Source organism: Magnolia sinica, chromosome 2 (genome assembly GCF_029962835.1).
Source record: "Magnolia sinica isolate HGM2019 chromosome 2, MsV1, whole genome shotgun sequence".
Classification (NCBI taxonomy): domain Eukaryota; kingdom Viridiplantae; phylum Streptophyta; class Magnoliopsida; order Magnoliales; family Magnoliaceae; genus Magnolia; species Magnolia sinica.
Genome location: NC_080574.1, coordinates 42,950,517 through 42,972,116, shown reverse-complemented (window position 1 = coordinate 42,972,116; position 21,600 = coordinate 42,950,517). Strand labels below are relative to the sequence as shown.

General features: G+C 36.7%; 1 protein-coding gene across 1 annotated transcript in view; it reads right to left on the bottom strand.

Annotated features, from left to right (window-relative positions):
• Positions 1–260: 260 nt before the first annotated feature.
• The window catches only part of LOC131237045 (protein GRIP), a 157,557-nt gene continuing 136,217 nt past the window's right edge, over positions 261–21,600 (bottom strand). The window contains exons 17-21 of the mRNA XM_058234682.1: positions 10,891–10,962; positions 10,627–10,674; positions 2,533–2,638; positions 2,241–2,299; positions 261–790 (exon numbers count right to left, since the gene is read on the bottom strand). Of these exons, the coding sequence (XP_058090665.1) occupies positions 671–790; positions 2,241–2,299; positions 2,533–2,638; positions 10,627–10,674; positions 10,891–10,962 (405 nt within the window). The 3' untranslated portion in view covers positions 261–670. The remainder of the gene's footprint in view (positions 791–2,240; positions 2,300–2,532; positions 2,639–10,626; positions 10,675–10,890; positions 10,963–21,600) is intronic.

Below are 21,600 nucleotides of genomic sequence, written 5' to 3'. Positions count from 1 at the left end.
CACACACACATTTAAAAATTTGAAATTATTTATTAGTTTCTAAGAATTATTTTTAATATATTATTTTCAACCAGATTTTCCCCATAATATGTTGAGAAAAGCATAAAAAATCTCCCAAGGTCTTCCTATGTCAAAAACTGCCAAGAACCAGACTTGTCACCATGGACAGAAACGCCTTTAAAAACTGCCTAAGATCTAGTCCAGTTTCAAAACATTGCTTAGACATTACATCTACATTTGAGCCTTCGATGCCACAACACTGCAAATCCAACTTTCATGTGTAATTACGAATCATGGAATTACTAAAGTAAGAAGTCAAAAAAAAAGAAAACTCACATGATTAACCTGTTTTCTCTTCTCCATTCTGCCTCACACTTACACTGCCTGTTTGGCTCTCTTCCCATTTTCATTTCTTTATTAGTTTCCTTTTCCTTTTTCTTTTTTCTCTTTACACCATGTAATTTCATGGACTAAAGCTTACTGTTACAAAATAATTACAGCACACATGATGCTGGGAAATTATAAATTAGGTTCCATGTTGGAACCCTTGCATTGCGGAAAGCTCTGCTTTGCTTCTTGATTGGTTGGCATGATCCAACTTCCCTTCCGCTGAGAAATATGTCGTTGCATTTGTTTGGCTGGTGAGGATTTCTGCAACCAACTTCCGCCACTATGTAAATGAAAACCTTGAGAAGAGAGAGCCAGACCCAGATGATGCAGCATCAGCCTGTGCTGTTGCAGGACTTGAGGATTCAGTCGAGGAGCTGTAAGCTTGTTGGCACTTTTTTATCTGTGGGCAGAATTACATGTATGGGGGTGAGAAAGGCGAGAATGATGCCGATAATTGCCCAAACCCAATTTTTCATCCTAACTTTGCAGGCCCAAGCTCCTATGTTGGTCAGCAAAGTGGGACCAAACCCGTGGCCTCGTGGTTGAAGCAAATGGGAACAATCAATTGAGCCATGCATTCTACCCAGGGGTGGCAATGGGTTGGGTTCCAGTTGGGCTGGGATCAACCCAGGCTTCACGCTTTTACTAAATGGGACAAGGTTTAAATGTGAGCCTGATCCATTCTCTAAGCCCATGGCCAGAGCTGATCCATTAACCCTCACCCAACTCATCCTACTTAACATGCCTCATTTGAAGCCCATTGGCAGTATTCTAACAGGTTGTGGATCATGAAACCCTTCTATTACTATTGATTCTTGTAACTGCCAGAGCCCAGCCCCTTTTCTTAACATTGGCCTCAAAAGCGTTGCCTGAATCTTGACTGTCTTGTGTTGACCTGACCCTGTGCCAACCCTAGATTTTCCCTTCTGTCCCCAGGTTATGAAAACAAGCTCAGTATATTATCATTCCAAAGGGAGCTTCAGCTTGTTTCTTCCGAGGTAGTATCAATGCTTGGGCTGAACAATTGTATGGACGCACAATCAGATTTTCAGTTTGTACAAGCATGGGCCAACCCCCCCCCCCAAAAAAAAAAAAGAAAAAAAAACAAATAAATAAAAATAAAATAAAAATCAGATGGAGTTCTAAATCTTTCAATAGGTTGCCAATAAAAAAAACGGTCATGAAATAAGATACAACAATGATTCTACTCAGCCAAGTATTCGATGGCTATAGGATCTTTCAATCTGGGGATTTTGGTGCATAGGGCCATCCATGGTGAGTCCTATAATATCAACATTTTGGATCACTAAACCATGGGGCCCACTTGTACAAACAAAAAGACTCAACTGACAATACGATCTCTTTGCTGGGGCAATGTATAATCTGTCTCATTTGGTTCTGTAATGAACCAAATCTAGGTGAACCAGTGCTACCATAATGCTCCCACTTCATGAAAGTTTGTAGAGGAAGAGAAATGCCTATCATGTTGTGCACATTTCATGGAGTTTCAAGTGTAAACTTATAAGAAATTGATCAATTTTAGATGTAGCACTTGCTTAGGGTGATGAGGATCATTAATTGGGTAGGATGCCAAGTGGATAGTTTGTGTTCCAAGATGAGACAGTGGTAGCAATCCACATTCGGTGGGCAAAATACCCAACATCTTATTACCAAAGTAGTCCAGCAGGCATATCGCCCATCCATTTGGTGGCCACCTGATTGATGGTCCCAATCACCACACATATTTGCAATGCATAAAGTGGGGATGACACTTCATAGAACTTTTATGAAGAGGTCATAACAGTTTCTTCGTATACAATAATAAGATTGAGAGAGATTATTGACTTCACCTCTTCAGGGCTGAACTGTAGCAACATCCCAATCACTGGAAGTAGAACCTCCACTTCACCTGTGAAGAGAAAGCTATCTTGTTAAGCTCTCTCTCTCTCTCTCTCTCTCTCTCTCTCTCTACTTGAATCTCTCTCTCTCTCTACTTGAAGATCGAAACCGACAGGAGTAAAAATGGATAAAAAAAGAAAAACCAATGTCCCATTGATGAAAAAAAGAAAGGAAAACGAGTTTGAAAATCAAAAGATGACAATGTCGATTTTAGTTTATGATTGCAACCCATTATTTGAATACCTGTTTCGAGCAGCTTTAAGATCACATTTTTCAGATATGTCATATCTACTCCTTCACGTTTCTGCATTCGTTCCATGTTCCGGAGCTCAGTCTTCAACATTGCTTGCTGCATCCACAGCACTCCATGATCAGATAATGATTGATTTAAAAAAAGGATGCTACTCACCCATGATAGAAAACCACAAATTAAGGGTAAATTGACACAGGACACAAATAAACTTGATTTATTTACATAACACAAAAGAGTGCATACAATAACCATTCATACCAAGAGCTCTACTGATATATTGGGGGGAAAGAATTACGGATTCGGCAAGAGAATGCTTTCTCTCATCCACGTGGACAGATGAGTTCCAGTGAGACAAGGTAGGCTTGCAGCCTTGCACATCTTTTCTTGGTACCCTTTTCCAGGAATTTTGTTATGAAAGGCAACTCTCACCATGACATAAAGCGGACTAGCTTGGTTGATCTGGATCCTTGTAAATGGCCTTTCTTATCTCTGAGATGAGAGCTTTGTCTTTGAATTTGGAAGCCATTTTTTCCAAACGTTTTGAGGGATGAAAACAACGTATCTGACGTTCTTGCAAAGAGAGTGATGAGGGTCACTCATGATTGGCTACTTGGTCACCCCCTTCTTAGTGTATGCATTATTTTGTTTACTTTTTAATAAAATTATCCTTCATCATGCCCCTTTCTTAGCGAATGCATTGTTTTCGTTGCTTTCCGATAGGCTTTTCTTTGATTGCTTTCTAGTAAAGTTATCCTTCATAGTGCAATGCCGTTGACTTAGCATGTTCTTTGTTTTGTTTGGAATCATTAGATCAGCTTTTACAAATCCAAATGGAATTCTCACTATTGCTTGGAAGGAGCTCGAAGATTGGCTGCTTCTTTGAGATCAAACTGTATCCCTGGGACAAACTGGCTGTGTTTTCCGTATTGTTACCGCGTAATGTATCCACACCCCTGGGATACGGATACATATCGGTTATCATAGGGGATATATCAGTTGTATCGCATAATGTATTGCTGTTGTAGGGAAACATGGGGAAATTGATCGAATTTTTCAATGAAACTTGAGGGATTGTTAAAAAAGACATTAATACACACTTATAAATCAAAACATTACAAAACACAAGTGCACATAATAAGTTTCCTTTGCATGGGGTCCTATTTTCTGTGCTGTTTGACCGAACTAATGCAAGTATATTCAATATTTATTTATATAATTTATAAATATAAGAAGACGTGTGAAAACACAAGCAATACATTAAAAGCAAAAGAAGAATCACTAGATCAGGTTACATACATGTTTGATTTTGCGTTTGGACACAAAGATTGTAACTCATTTGTAAGAAATTGGGAAATTTCTATTTTTCCCAATTTTCCACAACTCGGCCCATTTCCTCAAAATCTCGAAATCGAAGCTTCAAATCCATGATTTTTCATACAAAACATGAAGAATCATGGATTTTTAACAATTTGACGATGATTTAACATGATGTACAAAAAAAAAAGGATCGAAAATGCTCACCAGATTGATGGGGACATCACGCGCACACGCACGCCTCCTTACGCACGTACGCAAGGAGGAGGAGGGTCCCACCATTGATCTGGATCGATGACGCCATCCAGGTAAGGCCTCCTAGTTAGAGGACTGCTCACCAGATTGATGGGTATATCACGTGCACACGCACGCCTCCTTACGCACGTATGCAAGGAGGAGGAGGGCCCTACCCTTGATCTGGATCGATGATGACATCCAAGGAAGGCCTCCTAGTTAGAGGACTGCGTTGTGGTTCGTTGGAGTGGACCCAATAATCATGTGAATCCCACCATGGGTTCTAATGATTGTGACCCACTATCCTAATTAATCTAATACTTTGGGTTTTGCTTATTATTGTTATTAGGAATATCATGGACAGTTTAGATTGCTTTAATTAGTTGTTATTTTTTATTACTTCGTCTCCAAGTAATAGGTTGCGCATATGGTGCGACTTTTGGAGTATACGGTTTTATTATAAATAGGCACCCCCTGTAGTCTTTTTTTTTTTTCCTCAATAAAGATTAATAAAATTTCTGCGTTTTTTTGCTCCTCTAAATTCCTGAGTTGTGGAGATTCAATTAGGTGTGAAACCCTCCCTTCCTCGAAGGGCTGACTATCGTAGTGCGAAGCCATACCTATCCCGATTCGCCCCTACCTTCTTCTATCTATATTTCTTTTCTCCTACAAGCATTCCAACTGCAGATATATCAATATTTGTAGGCGTTTCTCCATCTACAACAGATTTTCAGAATCTGGCCCTGCAAGAGGGCTGAAATTTGGCAGAGCACCCTGCACAAACCGTGCATTGGATCGAGCTGATATTTGGGAGTTTTAGAGTTCATCCCTGGCCGATCAGGGCCAAGGTGGCCTTTTTTTGAATAATGGGCCTCACACACGTGCGTCTGGGATCACATGCATGTGCGTCTGGGCTATTGCTGCTGTCTACACGTGCGGTACTTTTCTAGTTCGTATCTCTCCTCTCTTTCACCCCAAATCCCTAACCTTAACCCTAAATTACTCAATTCCCCAATTTTATGCCCTTTTTCAACCTCAGGATTCCCCGAATTGAAATTTATGAATCCCTTAGATTGAGGGAATTATTTCTATGCATGTGTGGATGAATTTACCCTCCTTTGATTCTTATTTGTTCTATAATTTTGATTGATCCGGCCCTAGCATGTGTAGGCCTGGATCCGCATAAGATTTCCCTTGATTGAGTGTTTGAACTTTTGTGTGGGATATGGAATTTTGTGTAATTGTTTTTGAACTAACGTGATCTAAAAAGCCTGAAAATCTTGCACATCATATTTGAATTTCATGTCCTGCATCACAGATCCAGCAGGTGGGATATATCTACTCGTGCGTTTCATATCACACAGGTGGGATACAAGATATATTGTGAGATATACCAGCCGATATCATCAATACTAAAAAAATTACCAACCGGTGCATCGCACGATGCAGAGTTACTTTAATAGGCTTACCTTAGAAAAGGTGCTGGAACTGTGAAAAGTGGTTGATTGATCATTTCTTTGATTTCTCTATAGCTTCTTAAGCAGAGAATCCAGTAATTCAACACATAATAAAATGCAAAGGCAAAAGGCATCCATGACAAGGGTGTTCTACCAAAAAATGAGCACATCCCTGCCATAATAATCTACTTCCAAAACTTTCAATTACCAAGCGCTAATCTTGAATTCTAAGCATTTTTAAAATATTGTTCGACACAACTTGGTTTTTGTTGAAATTGATAAGGGTTGCTGCAATAAGAAATACCCTTGAATTGGTCCCAATTTAGTTTGACTTGATTTGACTTGTCTTGTACTAGACTGAGTCATGTCGAACCAGGATGAGTCCTAACCAGTGTTTGAAATATTGATATCGCGTTACGTGTCGCATCCTTGGGATATAGATACGTATTGGTTATCGCACAGGATATATCATTTGTATCAGGTAATTTATCGCACTTTTTGAGAAACATGGGGAAACATTGGGAAAATGGTTAAATTTTTCAATGAAACTTTAGGAATTGTTAAGAAAAAGACCTTAATACACATTTTTAAATCATAACATCTCAAAAAAGAAGTGCACATAATAGGTTTCCTTTGTACATGGCCCTGATCTATGCGTAGTTTGACTGAACTAATGTAACTATATTCAAATTGAATGCATGACATTTAGAGTGTATGTAATGATCATTTCATTAAACGCTCCTAAGTACATTGAAATTAGTCTCAATTAACAGCGGGTTGAAGGGAAATTTTGAAAAAAAATAATATTTTAATAGTTTTTTATTAATTTGTAATTAAAAAGTGAATTTTATTTTCCAAAAATTGACAAGGACTTAACAAATCAGTAGATCAGGCCTCATACATGCTTGATTTCATGTTTGGAGTGCAACATTACAAGCAATTTGGGAGAAAATTTGAAAATTCCCCAAATTTCCCCAAATCGGACCACCTACATTCAAATTTCGAAATTAGAGTGTACATAATGATCATTTCATCAAATACTCCTAAATACTTCGAAATTAGTCTCAATTAACAGCTGGTTGAAGGAAAATTTTGAAAAAAAAAAAACATGAAGAACATGAAGAACCAATGGATATTGAAATCAAAGCTTTGACTCCATGATTTTTCTTGCAAAACATGAAAACCAATGGTCTTATAACCATTTGACATTAATTTAACATAATTTCAACAAAAAAAGGGATCGGAAATTGAAAATGCTCATTGGATCGAACATGTGGGATATATCGGCAGTTGGCACTACTTGTGCGTTTCATATCGCACAGGTGGGATACAAGATATATCGTGGGATATATCGGCCGATATCGTCGATATTTAAAACATTGGTCCTAACAAGATAGGACAAGTTGGATTAAGTCATCACTTCGATAGAAATTCATTTAAGAGGTTTGCTAATCCCAAATGTGCATGCATGTGGCATAGTGGGTCCCACACTCTTCAATCCTATTTGATGAGACAAGTACAGTGAAGACCATATCCATCATAGCCTGCAATTGCCCTTGCAAGCAATGGGATGATTCAGGAGAGGAGAGAGGAGAGAGGAGTGAGAAGAGATCAAGAGAAGGAAGAATAAGAGGGAGAAAAAAGGAAGAAAGTGGAAGAAAGAAGGAAGAAGAATAACAAGAAGAAAGAAGAAGAAGAAAACAAGCTACTTTCATATTATTATTATTTTTTGAGTTCGCTTTTCCTATGTTGTGGCTGAGGATCGCTAGCATGTGTCACCCCTTGTGGTCCACAAGTAGAGCTGGCCACATGATTTGAACCATCCTTCTTCTACATGCTATCATAAATAATCTATTATGCAATAATCACACTTGGAAAGCAATTCTGAATTTGATTCTTAGAGTTGAATGTGAGTCATTGAATATTCTTTTCAATGCTCTGTATTTATTTATTTTTTGTTTTTGTTTGTTTTTTTTTTTTTGAAAAAGGTAACACTACCAAGGATTGAACCCTGGATCACTTGCACACACTACACTGTCTCTACCAGCTCATCCAATGAGTGGGAGGCATATTGATGACCACTATCAATCATTCAACATAAATTTCTTATTGGGTTCCCTAGAGAGTAGCATTGATCATGCAGATGGTTCAAATCATCAGGCCATCTCATCACATGGGTCCTAGTGGGGCAACATATGTGAGTGATTATCAATCATTCAACATAAATTTCTTATTGGGTTCCCTAGAGAGTAGCATTGATCATGCAGATGGTTCAAATCATCAGGCCATCTCATCACATGGGTCCTAGTGGGGCAACATATGTGAGTGATCCTGAGTCGCGACCTAGGTGAAAAGAACTCTGTTTTTTTACTTCTCTCTGTGCTAAAGATCACACACCTTGTACCCACACAGTTGTGATATCCAAGTTTTTTGTCATGACAGCCACACTATTTAGATCTTCTGGCTAGCAACTCATGCCGTTTCGTTGTTTTTTCTACTGTGCTATAGCCATTGTTCGAAGCATCGCCGATATTATCGAAATATCCCCAATATTATCCATATCTCCAACTCAGCGATACTGATAACACTGATAGTATTAGAAATTACAGGTATTGGCAATGTATCGCTAAGTATCGCCAATGTATCGATATCACCAATATTTTCGACTGTGTGAATACCAAGCATCGCTTTTATTGCCAATGTATCGAATATTGCTAGTGTATCGCCAATATTTATGACTGTGTAAATTCTAGGTGTCGCTTGCATCATCAGTGTATCGGTGATATTTTGCTAATATTGCCAATGTATCGATATCACCAAAATTTATTTATTTATTTATTTTTTTAATGGGCACATGCTTGTATGCAATGTTCAATTTGATAATATCGCGATATTATCATTATCATGAGATGGGTGATATTGAGACTACAATCTTTCATTTCCTTTCCAGTTGTCGATGATTTCTCGAAGAATATCGTGTATTGTCAATATTCTGAAATGTCGATGGATGTTTAGATGGAAGGTTGGATGGCTGTTGGATGGATAAATGGAATGGTTGATGGATGGATGGGATGGTTGAACTGATTTCTTATGACATCATATGCTTTTAGGCCCTCCATTAAATGGAAACTTATCATGTATGCATTCTTTTTTACAATTTTTAATTCCTAAATATGGAAATATGCATGTTTTAACATCTTCTGAAGTTTCATTGAAAAATTCCACCATGTTTCCTTGCATTTCCCGTTATCAGCGATATTATCGGTGATATTGATACTGTTTCTATATCCCCGGCCAGCGAAACTTGTAGCGACACTGATACTTCCAACATTGGCTATACCCCACATGCATTCCAGTAGAGGAGAAAGAAGAGGGGAAGAAGGAATGGGGAGCATTTTTCTGTTTTTTAATAAAATTTTCTACTTTTTTGATTTTTTTGTATTTTTCTGATGTGTTACAGCCAAGTGACTCATCTAGTTTTGGATGAGCCTTACTGGTTTCGGCGAGTCGTACCGGTTTCATAACCCGTTGGGCTTTGAAGCCTTTAAAACCCTGGTTCCAAGTCTGTGTTTGATAGGGCAATATGCCAAGCATTATCATTTATTTGCCTTCCAGTTTACTCTCAATTCTTAATGGTTTTCATTCAGCACGATAGAAACTAGACAATAAATTAATAGAAACCGCAAAATAAATAGACTGTATCAACTAATTATCTTGCTCAAATGCATGGTTCGAAGGGGGTAGTATTTGGGTGGATTTTTTTATTTGTGATATGGATACTTACACAGGAAATAAACCTCTGGAAATCCCACCAAATACATTGAATGCATCATACAAAAACAATATAATGACATTATGACAATGACGTCAACGATCAACCAAATTGTTGGAATCCCGAGTAGAAGTATTGTGCTGAATATAAAGTTCCCATTTCATATCCAAAAAAATCCAAAAAAAAGATGATAGAAAGACTATAGACCAAAAACAAACTTCAAGACCAAATCAATAAAAAACATGAAACAGAGTGATGCATTCTGAGGAATGAATAAGTATTCTGCCAAAAATCTTGAGCACAAAACATCAACAAAACATGTATTGGCACATGAATGAATTGATGAATGAGTGGCAATGAACCAAAGGGATACCCTTGGTGCCTTCAGTGTTAAGAAAATGAAAATACATAGTATGCATCACATAAAAAATTTAGAAAGCAGAAAGCAGGCTTAGGCTATCCATCAGGTCTTGTTTGCATAGAATTGCATTTCTTATAAAAGGGTGCATTTTATTTTGAACTTGATTTTTTCCAAAGGAGATGCTGCATAAAGAATGTTCAAGTTATTTGTGAGATGTGTTATGATATCCTTACCTTCTAACAATGCATGGGAATCACAAGGCAAATGGCATGGGCCCTGTAGCTTTCATCCAAATACCTGGCTGGCACTAATTTCTTAGACAGCTAACTTGGATCCTTGTACGCAGAATCCCAAGTGGGAATCCCTATAGCATTGCATGGTAGTTCAACTGATTCACTCATATCAGTGAAAGGGCATTCCACGGGTAAGCCACTACAGGAAACACTGACACAGAAAATTTTTCCTATGGGAATATGCATGAGTATCCATACATTGGGGAAGAAAGCCCAATTTTAGATGACCCAATAATCAATTCTTCCAAAGTTTTGGAGTACATTTCCACGTGTCGTATTGCAACTCACAACAGAGGGTTTTTTTTTTTTCTTCCTGATTTCTATATTTAAGTTTTTGTGAAAGGTAATACAAGCAGCAGCAGCAATAGTAAATCACGATGCCAACAGCAATAATGCATCAGTGCCATTACTGCGGAAGTGAATTCATGTGGATTCTTCAAATTTTATGGGACACCCCTTCCATCAATGTGCTGAAATTTAATAATATAGGACTGGTTTATGCATGACATTAAAAACAAACATATACATAGGTCTGTAGATACATTTACATACATACATAGGTACGTACCTATATGAATGTAAACATGTTTCTTACATAATTGAATAGATAAAGAAAGCTAAATAATGGATTCTGAAATGTATAAATCTCATACCTGATGATTATGGAGACGATTTTCACGTTCCAGCTCCTCAATCTCATCCTGATGAAAATTGGGATTAGAACATGCATCGGCAAAATGTAACTACAAACTAATTAGAGGGTGACTTACTTTTATTTATTTATTTTATTTTTATTTTTTACACACACACCCTCACACCCACACACACCACAATGGACGCTCGAACCCATGATCTTAGTGTTGAAACTCTTGTGAGTCTACCACTAAGCTATGAGTAAGGACCCAAGGGTGACTTACTTGAAGTGCCAATATTTGCCGTTGCGATTGTGCAAGTTCTTCCTCCCTTTGAGCTTGTTGCCGTGCTAAAAGCTGAAATTCAAAATTGGAACTGTCAAATTTCAATTAAAAATTTTCCTTTTTTGAACATTTAAAAAAAATTATTGAAAAAAAAGGCCAAAACCAGCCCAAAGAAATACAACCTCAAGGGAGCCTAACAATACATAGCTTTTGATAAATTAAAAAAGGTTCAAGTTAGTGTTAATTTGGTTAGTCTAAAGCAGCTTCAAAGTATCGACATCATTACATGTATTGATGACTAGGGACACAAAAACATGTATTGGTAGCTCCGATATTATCGCCAATACTTGGAAAAATATTTGTCTCAAGGAAACATTGGGAAAAAGGTGAATTTTCAGTGGAACTTCAAGAGATGTTAAAAGACACCTGTTTACCACAAGAAATCAAAATATATATATATATATATATATATATATATATATATATATATATATATATATATATATATATATATATGAGGTCTCAAATCCAACGGGTTGGACAACAGTTTACAGTCCACAGTGGATACTTCCAACCTGTTAAGTGCTTGCGACATCCAATCCTCCTAATATGTTGGCCCCCACCACGAGGATCACCTAGTGCAAAAATCAGACCTATCCACTCATCATGTGAGCCACACCATAGAAAACAGTGTATAGCCATTGATAAATACCAAAATACAAGTGTGGTCCACTTGGTCAGTGGATGGGGGTGATTTTTGCTTGAAGTGATCCTCATGGTGGGGCCAACCTATTAGGGGACACACACACACACACACAATAAGTTTCCGTTTTATAGGGGCCAATTGATTAGGGGTGTACACAAACCGAGCTAGCTCGGTTAGCTCGCTCGACTCGACTTGAAAAAGCTCGATTCGACTCGGTTTGAAGCTGAGTTCGAGCTGAGGTCAGCCAGTGTTCAAGCCGAGTCGAGCTGAGGCCAGCTCGACTCGGTTCGACTCGATATACACCCCTACAATTGATAGATCAACCAACACTCATTAATATATAATATTGCCACATTAATTAACAATGAAATACACATTTTTTCTAATTAAATACATTTTTTAATTTTTATGTTTTTAAATAAATGGAAATTACTTTTTTGTTTTTTTTCGAAAAATGAAAAGTTATGGCCAATCAATAGAAATGCCCTCATTGACGAACATATCAAATTTGCACACATCCATTCTCAACTTAAGGGGTAAAAATGGAGGAAATTACGATTTCCCTTGTTTTCCCACTCAAATATTGATTTTTTCGCCACAAATCCATGTTAATGCATGAGAATCATGCATAGATATGGATTTTTATTGCAACCCAGGATAACATTTGAAAAAAAAAAACTTTTTTTGGATTTGTCGTCACCTTTGAGTTTCAACCAGTCTCCATTTTGAATGGAGATTTCCCCCAAATCCAAGCTTTGATTCAATAAAAACCAAGAGGAGTGGTCAAAATCATATGCGGAAGACCCCCCAAAACATCCCACAAAAATAGTTTTTTTTTTTTTTTTTGGATTTTTGGATTTCTGCCAATTTTCTATTGGTTTTCGTCTACTGATGGATGTTTCCCTGGTTTTGGAGATATTATGGCTAGTATTGGGGATATTATCGCTAATATTGCCGGATACCACTTTTTTAAGGGATTCTTCTCAAAATCTCACTGAGTCAATGATATCGGTGATATAATCAAAATAATTGGCAATATTTGAAAATTTTTAAAATATCAGTTGTTACGGTATTGCTGACTTCGTGATATTGATCATATCAACGATATAATCGATAATATCACCGATATTTGGAACATTGATCTAAAGCGCCACAACCTGTCCATACTTTGCTAATACATTCTCCAAAAGCAACATTGTAGTGTAAACACTTGTAAACAAATCTTAACTTCTAGTTACAATCAATGTTTTAAATATCATTATTGCGTAATGTATCACACCCTTGGGATATGGATACATATCGATTATCGCATGGGATATATCGGTTGTATCGCGTAATGTATCGCCATTGTTGGGAAACATGGGAACATTGGGAAATTGGTCAATTTTTTCAATGAAACTTCAGGGATTGTTGAAAAAGACATCAATACACACTTAGAAATCAAAACATTACAAAAAAAAAAGAAGAAAAAGAAGTGCATATAATAGGGGTTTCCTTTGTATAGGGTCCTAATATAGAATTGATGCAAGTATATTCAAAGTCTATTAATATAATTTATAAACGTAAGAAGGCATGTATGGAAACACAAGCAATAGATTCAAAAGCAAAAGAAGAATCACTAGATCAAGTTGCATACATGTTTAATTTTGTGTTTGGATACAAAGATTGTAACTGATTTGCGAGAAACTGAGAAATTTTGATTTTTCTCAAATTCCACAACTTGACTCATCTCCCATAAATCTCGAAATCGAAGTTTCAAATCCATGATTTTTCATGGAAAATATGAAGAATCATATATTTGTAACCATTTGACACTAGTTTAACGTGATTTACAACAAAACATGGATTGAAAACCGAAAATGCTCACTAGATCGAATAGGTGGGATATATCGGCACTACCTCTGCGTTTTGTATTGCACAGGTGGGATACAAGATATATCGTGGGATATATCGGCTGATATCGTCGACATTTAAAACACTGGTTACAATTAAACTATTCCTAGATTAAATCGTAAAGAAATTCAATAGGAAACTTCGTATAGATTTGACAATTATAGCCTACACAAGAATTGGCCCAGGTAATAGTAGTTGCTTAGTTCAAATTTAAGTATTAGATCATAGTATAATATAAATGGTTTTTGAGATATCTATTTTTTGTTTCAAATTTCAATCTAGTGATTAATAAATTATGGAAAATTCTAAAAGTGAAAGTTCGCCGTGAGGATCCTCAATCAAACATTCTCCTTAGGCTAAGAGAGAAATTGGAGCACGTTCTTTCATACATACATTTACAAGAAATTAGTTGGGGCATATGAAACTAGAGCAAGTTCACTACCATATGAAACCATAGCCAAAAATTGGACAAGAGCAAGAGAAGACAAAGTTTTATGATCCAATTAATTTGGATTATATATTAAAAGGTCTATTAGAATGGCTAGTTGAGAAAGATGATCCTACTCTTTTTTATCTAATTTTTTTATAAACACGGATGTGCACATGGAATATTTCCCATAGAAGGGTGAGAGCCACATGGAGAAGGGTTAAGTGCTGCTACAGCTGGTGCTTCACAGTCTTGGCCACAAAGTAATTGATGATGGTGATGACTGATGACAACACATATAGACCTAGTAGGAAAAATAGTAACGGTAGTGCTACTCCTGTTGATTCTGGTAGTGGCGGCAATGAAAATGGCAAATAGTGGTAGTGGTGACAGTGGCAATGATTTATGATTTTTTAAAGGCTGAGGCAAAAACTTGTAAAAGTCCATATTTTAACCCTTAGATCTCGTCCCCATGTATATGTTTCAAGTTTATAAAGAGATCTAAAATAGATGGAAGGTCTCACCTTAATCTATCTCCAAAGAAGGAACAAGCATGGAGTCCTCGTCTAACTGGGGGGTAGAACAAATTGAGAACCATCCACAAGGTGGACCACATAGTTCATGGATTAGAGGGAAGGGTGAGGATCTCTCTTCTTCATCTTCTTTTTCTCTTACTCTCTCTTGATGGAACATCCAAGCAAGGGGGGGTTTCTAGGAGTACTGTATGGTGCTCCCCTATGCACTTTGGTATGTGCTACAACATTAAAAGTCCATAATCCAACCTATCCCATGCACCCAAATGGACCCAAATCCTTCCACTATCAGTGGCATCCACTCTAGTTGCAAAGTCCCATCCAAGAACAAGAGGTGGATCATAAAAACATTTGACCATCAGATTTCAATAAAGTTTCATTAAAACACTTCAAAGGTGAAATCAAAAGATCCAACAGTTGAAAATGATGGTAAAATCTTTTGAAAGCTTTTTGAGACGCTGGATAGCTATCTATGGTTTGATGAGTATCTAATAGTCAAGATCTAGCCACAAGTGAAGTCCGTCAAATCACCACTTGATCTAAAAGCTTAAGCTGTCAGAGTGTGGTGTATCAATGTATTTCAAGGGACTTTATCACACCCACACCCCCCACACGTGTGGGGTTGGAATTCCTCACAGGAACATACTGACGAGGGTGGAGGGACACTCAAACCATAAATAGGTCGGGCTTGATTTCTCGGTCCTTGGGCTGGACCTAATTTTCCTGACCCCCCGTGGGAGAATAATATATTAGCGACGCATATTTGCTGCTCTCGAGATTCGAACATAGGACCTTTCACTTTGATAGCATGTTAAATCACCACTTGATCTAAAAGCTTAAGCTGTCAGAGTGTGGTATATCAATGTATATCAAGGGACTTTATCACTTCAACAAAGTCCTGGGTGACCAATGGATCCCATGTTGGAGTACAATGGACTTCAACCAAATCTTAATGCATGTAACCATCACACCTATGTTTCAACTTTCAACTATGTTTATGGTATCAAAAGGTGTGTGTTAAAGCCATTACACTAAGGCCACGAAGTCCCACCATAACCTCATGTCTAGGGATAAGCCTTAGCTAGTCATGATCAAATCAACTATACCCTGCATGATGGGCCTCTTCCTAGGTGATTTGATTCAATCCTTCCAATATGGGTATGATCGGCACTACCATATGGTGAGGGGCATACGCAACTAGATGCTCGATGGTGGACATCGAACCATCCCAACTCGTCATTAGTTCTCTTCACACAAGATAACCACGAACTAATCCTAGGTAGCCTAGACCCGATGAAGTGGTTATGGCAGTTAAGAGTACTATAGAATCATGATGCCTCAACTCTCCCTTGGTCATGGTGGTCATTACGTCCAATTCATTCTTGCCCCAAGGGCTTACTAGAGATACTCCATAAACGAATCTATTGTAACCCACTAAAAATATATACGTTCAAGTTTCCGTACAAAATCGATAAATAAATGATGCGGACACATGTGCATTCAAGGTGTACCAACGAAGAAAGCGCCAACCACAAGTGCCGTCCTTGTGGATAGGCGAATATTGAGGAGCTGAAGACCTTTCACATGTGATTGGACATATAGAAGACCTCACTTAGGGAAGACACATGTGAAGGAAGATTGGAGAAAGAGGACCGAGCGCCCAAACTTTCCCATACTTATGTTATTTGCACGTTTTTTGACTTAGTTAGCGGTCTTTTAGTAATCTTATATCTTTATTTGCTTATCCTAGGGGTATTTTAGTAATTTTATGTCTTTATGTGCTTATTTAAGTGGGGTAAAGCCCTACACACGAATTTCAACTATTGATGAATGAAAATGTAAACCCTTTGGTTGCCTCCTTCCTCTCTTCTCTCTAATGGTGCTTCTTCTCTCCCCTTGATCTTCTTCTTCTAATTTCTTCTTGTGCCCCTCCAACTTCCTCAAGGTAATAACTTTCTTTCTTCTATTTTTTTATTTTGGCTAATTCCTCTTTGATCAAAATCTTGAGAACCGATCTAAACCCTAAATCCCCAAATTCTCAAATCCCTAATCCGAGAAACTTCTTGGTTCTTCTGGACTAGTGATCTTCATTGATCGATTGGGTGTGACCATGCAAGATCGGGAGGTCTCATCCTGACGGATCCAACCTAAGTAGTAATTGAATTCCATACTCCATGGTTGTAGTGATGGCCCGCTCCATTGCATGTTTCCTTTATGATTTTCTCAATTATGATGATTATTGTTAGAATTTTAGATCATTTATTCCTTTTATTTCCGCTGTTTAATTATCTCCATGAGCATGTTCAAGTTTCCGTACAAAATCGATAAATAAATCACGAATGGCTTCATTCAAATCATGGCAAGGGGTCACTAATGACGCAATTCTATAAACAAGATCCGATTGGCTTTACATGGCACAAACATCCAACAAATGATTTAAATATTGATAGTATTCACCGATACTATCAGTATCGCATGTGGCAGAGATGATATAAAGGGGAGTTATTAAATCCCCCTATATTGTACAAAATATTGCAATGTATTGCCGATATATCGTGATAAATTGATACATTTGGATATTTTGCCAAAAACCCTTCATAAATTTCCTTGCATCGTTAATACATGCAATACATTGCGATATGTATTGGTGATACATTGTGATACAATCCTCCATAGGAAATTCGAAAAAAATTCACAAAAACCCCATAAAAATCTATTTTCTCTTAAATTTATTTGGAGGAATATGTTTTTATACTTGTATTGTATGAATTATAAATTATATGAACTTTTTTTTTCTTTATAAACATGCACTCACACCCCACACACACCCACACACTCACACCACAATGGTTTTTCACCATAAATTATATGAACTCATTTTGGATATAATTGTATCAGACAACACGTGGTTTAGGATCATATACAAAGCGAACTTCTTGTGCATACTTGTTTTTTGTCAGTTTTTGAATTCTTTGTGTAATATGTTTCTTTCAATGTATCCTAAAGTTTTATTGAAAAATTCCATTATTTCTCAATGTCTCTCAAACAATGATATATTCCTCGACGCAAGATATTTCCTATGTGATATTGATATGTTTTCGTATCCCAAGGGTGTGATACATGCATCGATATTGATATTTAAAACACCGCACTCAACAATGATGACATCAGAGAAGAACCAAAAGACGCATGCGATTATGGGTGTGAAGTAGATGGCATTTGTATATAGGATACGGGATGGAGTGAAATGGCTAGGGTTGGACTGAAAATGATGATAATGAAGATGAATAGCCTATAGCCCATGTAGGCATGACATTGCACCGTGTGTGATTTAGATGTCGACTGAGCAAATGATATATAGAGTCCAACACCAGGTATGTCCTATTTATTGATAGGAGGAATGTAGGGGTGTCAATGGGCAGAGTGGGCCAAATAGGTACTTGAACTTGACCCAACATGGGCCGGGTATGGGTGTAGCTAAATGGGTGAGAGTGGCTTTGGCATTTTTTTTTTTCAAGCCCCATTAATAATTTGGCCAAAAGTGGGCATAACCCAACTCATACCGGAATCCAAGTGTTTGTGTTAACTATATTCTCATCAAACAATTCTAACTCCAATTGAACCTTTTCTCCCATTGCAAGTGTCATTGGCCTTTTTGTACTAGTGTATCATAGTATTTTTTTTTTTCCCTTCTTATTCTTAACCATCAATCTATTGCCCAATAATGAAGGATTAGTATTGTTGAATCCATAAGATGTTTTTGAAATGATCCCCAACCATGGATTCCACCTGACTAATCATTTAGATTATCAATCGATGGGTCCTATTTGTATGTGTAAAAGGCCCAAGGATAGTTAGGATTATATAATTCCTATAGAGTAATAAAATAATATGAGCAACGGTCATTTTTGAGTTTTCTTTCTCCAAAGTAGCATGTTACCATGCCATTTCAAGTATTTTTTAAAGGGAAACCACAATTGTTTATATTTTTTTTTTGGTTATAAGATCCAATCTTATGAGTTAGTGGATTAGTATTGCTATAAATGAAGCATTAGTATGGCAGAATACATAAGATGTTTTAGGTATAATTTCCACCATCGATTGCACCTGATTGATTGTTTAGATTATCAATCAATGGGTCTCATTTGTATGTGTAAAAGGCCCAAGAACACTTGGGATTATAGAATTCCTATAGAGTAGTAAAACAACATGAGCAAGGGTTGTTTTTGAGTTTTCTTTCTCCACAGTAGAATGGTAGCATGTTATTTTATGTATTTTGCAAGCAAAGACATAATTTTGTATTTGTTACCTTTTCTATAAAATCTAATCTTTTGAGTTAGTGGTGTGATTTTTTATTTATTTATTTTTAATAGTTATTTTTAAAAAAACAAAAATAAATAAATCTAATCATAGATGGGTACCTAATACCCTAACGGGTACCCAATATCTTGATGGGTACCAACATGGGTGCCCATTTTAGGCTCAACATGGGTACGGGTAGTGTTCAAATTATCTCTGATATTATCAAAATATCTGCGATATTATCTTTATTTCCAGCTCAGCAGCACCGATAACACTGGTAGTATCGAAAATTATAGGTATTATCAATGTATAGCTAAGTATCACCAACATATCAATATCGTTAATGTAATCATCAATATTTTCAACTATGTAAATTCTAGGTGTTGCTCGTATTGCTGATGCATCAATATTGCCAATATTTTGGACTATGTAAATTCTAGGTAATGCTTGAATCATAAGTGTATCGATGATATTTCAATAATATTGCCAACGTATTGATAGCAACAAAATTGTTTATTAGAAAAAAATTATTTCAATTTTTTCATGGGCACATGGTTGTATGTAGTGTTCAATTTGTCATTGATAATATTGATAATATCTCGATATTATCGATATCGCAACATGCGCGATATTAAGACCATAATCTTTCGTTTCATTTCCAATTGTTGATGATTTCTTGGTGAAATATCACGTGTTGTTGATATTTTGCAATATCGACGGATGTTTGTATGAAAGGTTGGATGGTTAAATAGGCCGGATGGGATGGTTGGGCTGATTTCTTACAACAACACATACTTTAAGGCCCCATTAAATGAAAACTTGTTATGTATGTATTCTTTCTTTTTTTTATTATTTTTTTTTAAATTTCTAAATATGCAAATATGTACATTTTAACATCTCCTGAAGTTTCCCTGAAAATTCCACCATTTTTTCCATGCTTCCCTGCATTTCTGGTTATCAGTGATATTATCAGGTATATCGATATTGTTTTCGTATCCCTGGCCAGCGAAACTTGTAGCGATACCGATACTTCGAACACTAGGTATGGGTACGGGTACCCCTATACTTGGCATGAACCCGACCTGTTTGCACCCTTAGAGGAATGAAACTTATGTAGCTTTTGCTAAGGGCAATAGTAGTATAGGCTAGTACAGAGTAATGGTTTCAGTATTGACGATATCGGTCGATATATCCCACAATATATCTTGTATCCCACTTGTGAGATACGAAACGCACAAGTAGTGTCTATATATCCCACATGTTCGATCCGGTGAGCATTTTCGATTTTCGATCCTTTTTTTTTTTTTTTTGTACATCATATTAAATTAGTGTCGAATGGTTACAAATCCATGATTCTTCATGTTTTGCATAAAAAATCATGGATTTTGAAGCTTCACTTTTGAAATTTGGGGGAGATGGGCCGAGTTGCAAAAAATTGGGAAAAATTGAAATTTCTCAATTCCTTGCAAATCAATTGCAATCTTTGTGTCCAAACACAAAATCAAACATGTATGTAACCTGATCTAGGGATTCTTCTTTCTCTTTTGATGTATTGGTTGTGTTTCCATACATGTCTTCTTACATTTATAAATTATATAAATAGACTTTGAATATACTTACATCAGTTCAGTCAAACAAGGTATACATTAGGACCCCATACACAGGAAGCTATGATGTGCATTTGTTTTTTGTAATGTTTTGATTTCTAAGTATGTATTGATATCTTTTTCAACAATTCCTCGTTGAAAAATTCAACCAATTTCCCAATGTTTCCCATGTTTCCCTACAACAACGTTACATTACGCGATACAACTGATATATCCCATGCAATAACCAAAATGTATCCATATGCCAAGGGTGCAATCAATATTCGAAGTATCGGCATCGCTACAAGTTTAGTTGGCTGGGGATACGGAAACAATATCGATATCACCAATAATCAGAAATACGGTAAAACATGGGAAAAACAATGGAATTTTTTAGTGGAACTTCAGGAGATGTTAAAATACACATATTTGCATACTTAGGAATAAAAAATTGCAAAAAGAATGCATACATAATAAGTTTCCATTTAATGGGAGGCTTAAAAGCATGTGTCATTGTAAGAAATCAGTCCAACCATCCCATCAATCCCATTTATCCATCCAACCATCTATCCAACCTTCTATCCAAACATCCATCGGCATTTTAGAATATTGACAACACACGATGTTTTGTCGATAATATTGTCAACAATTTGATCACTAAATACAACCACGTGCCCATAAATTTTTTTAAATGGAACTTTTTTAATAAATAGATTTTTAGCGATATCGATACATTGGCAATATTATCGAAATACGTTGATACATTGGCGATACAAGCGACACCTGGAATTTACATAGTAAAAAAATATTGGGAATACATTGGAGATATTGATATAAGCAACACCTGGAATTTACACAGTCGAAAATATTGGTGATACATTAGCAATATTGATACATTGGTGATACTTAGTGATAGATCGCCGACACATGGAATTTTCGATACTACCGGTGTTATCGACATCGCCGAGCTGGAGATAGAGATAATGTCGGGGTTATTTCGATAATATCAGGGATACTCCGAACAATGGGTGCAATACATTACGCAATAACGATATGGAAAACATTGGTACAAAGTACTGGATATATGCGGCAGCAACATGAGTGGGAGCCTCGCAAAGTGTTGCCATAATATGTTGTTCGGATGTGGACATGAATAATAGTATTTGAGAGTGGCAAATAACTCGAAGCAGGTAATTTATATAAATGATGTTAACCCAAGCTGTATGAAAATATGGTTGCTCATTTTTGTTGACTAATTTGTGT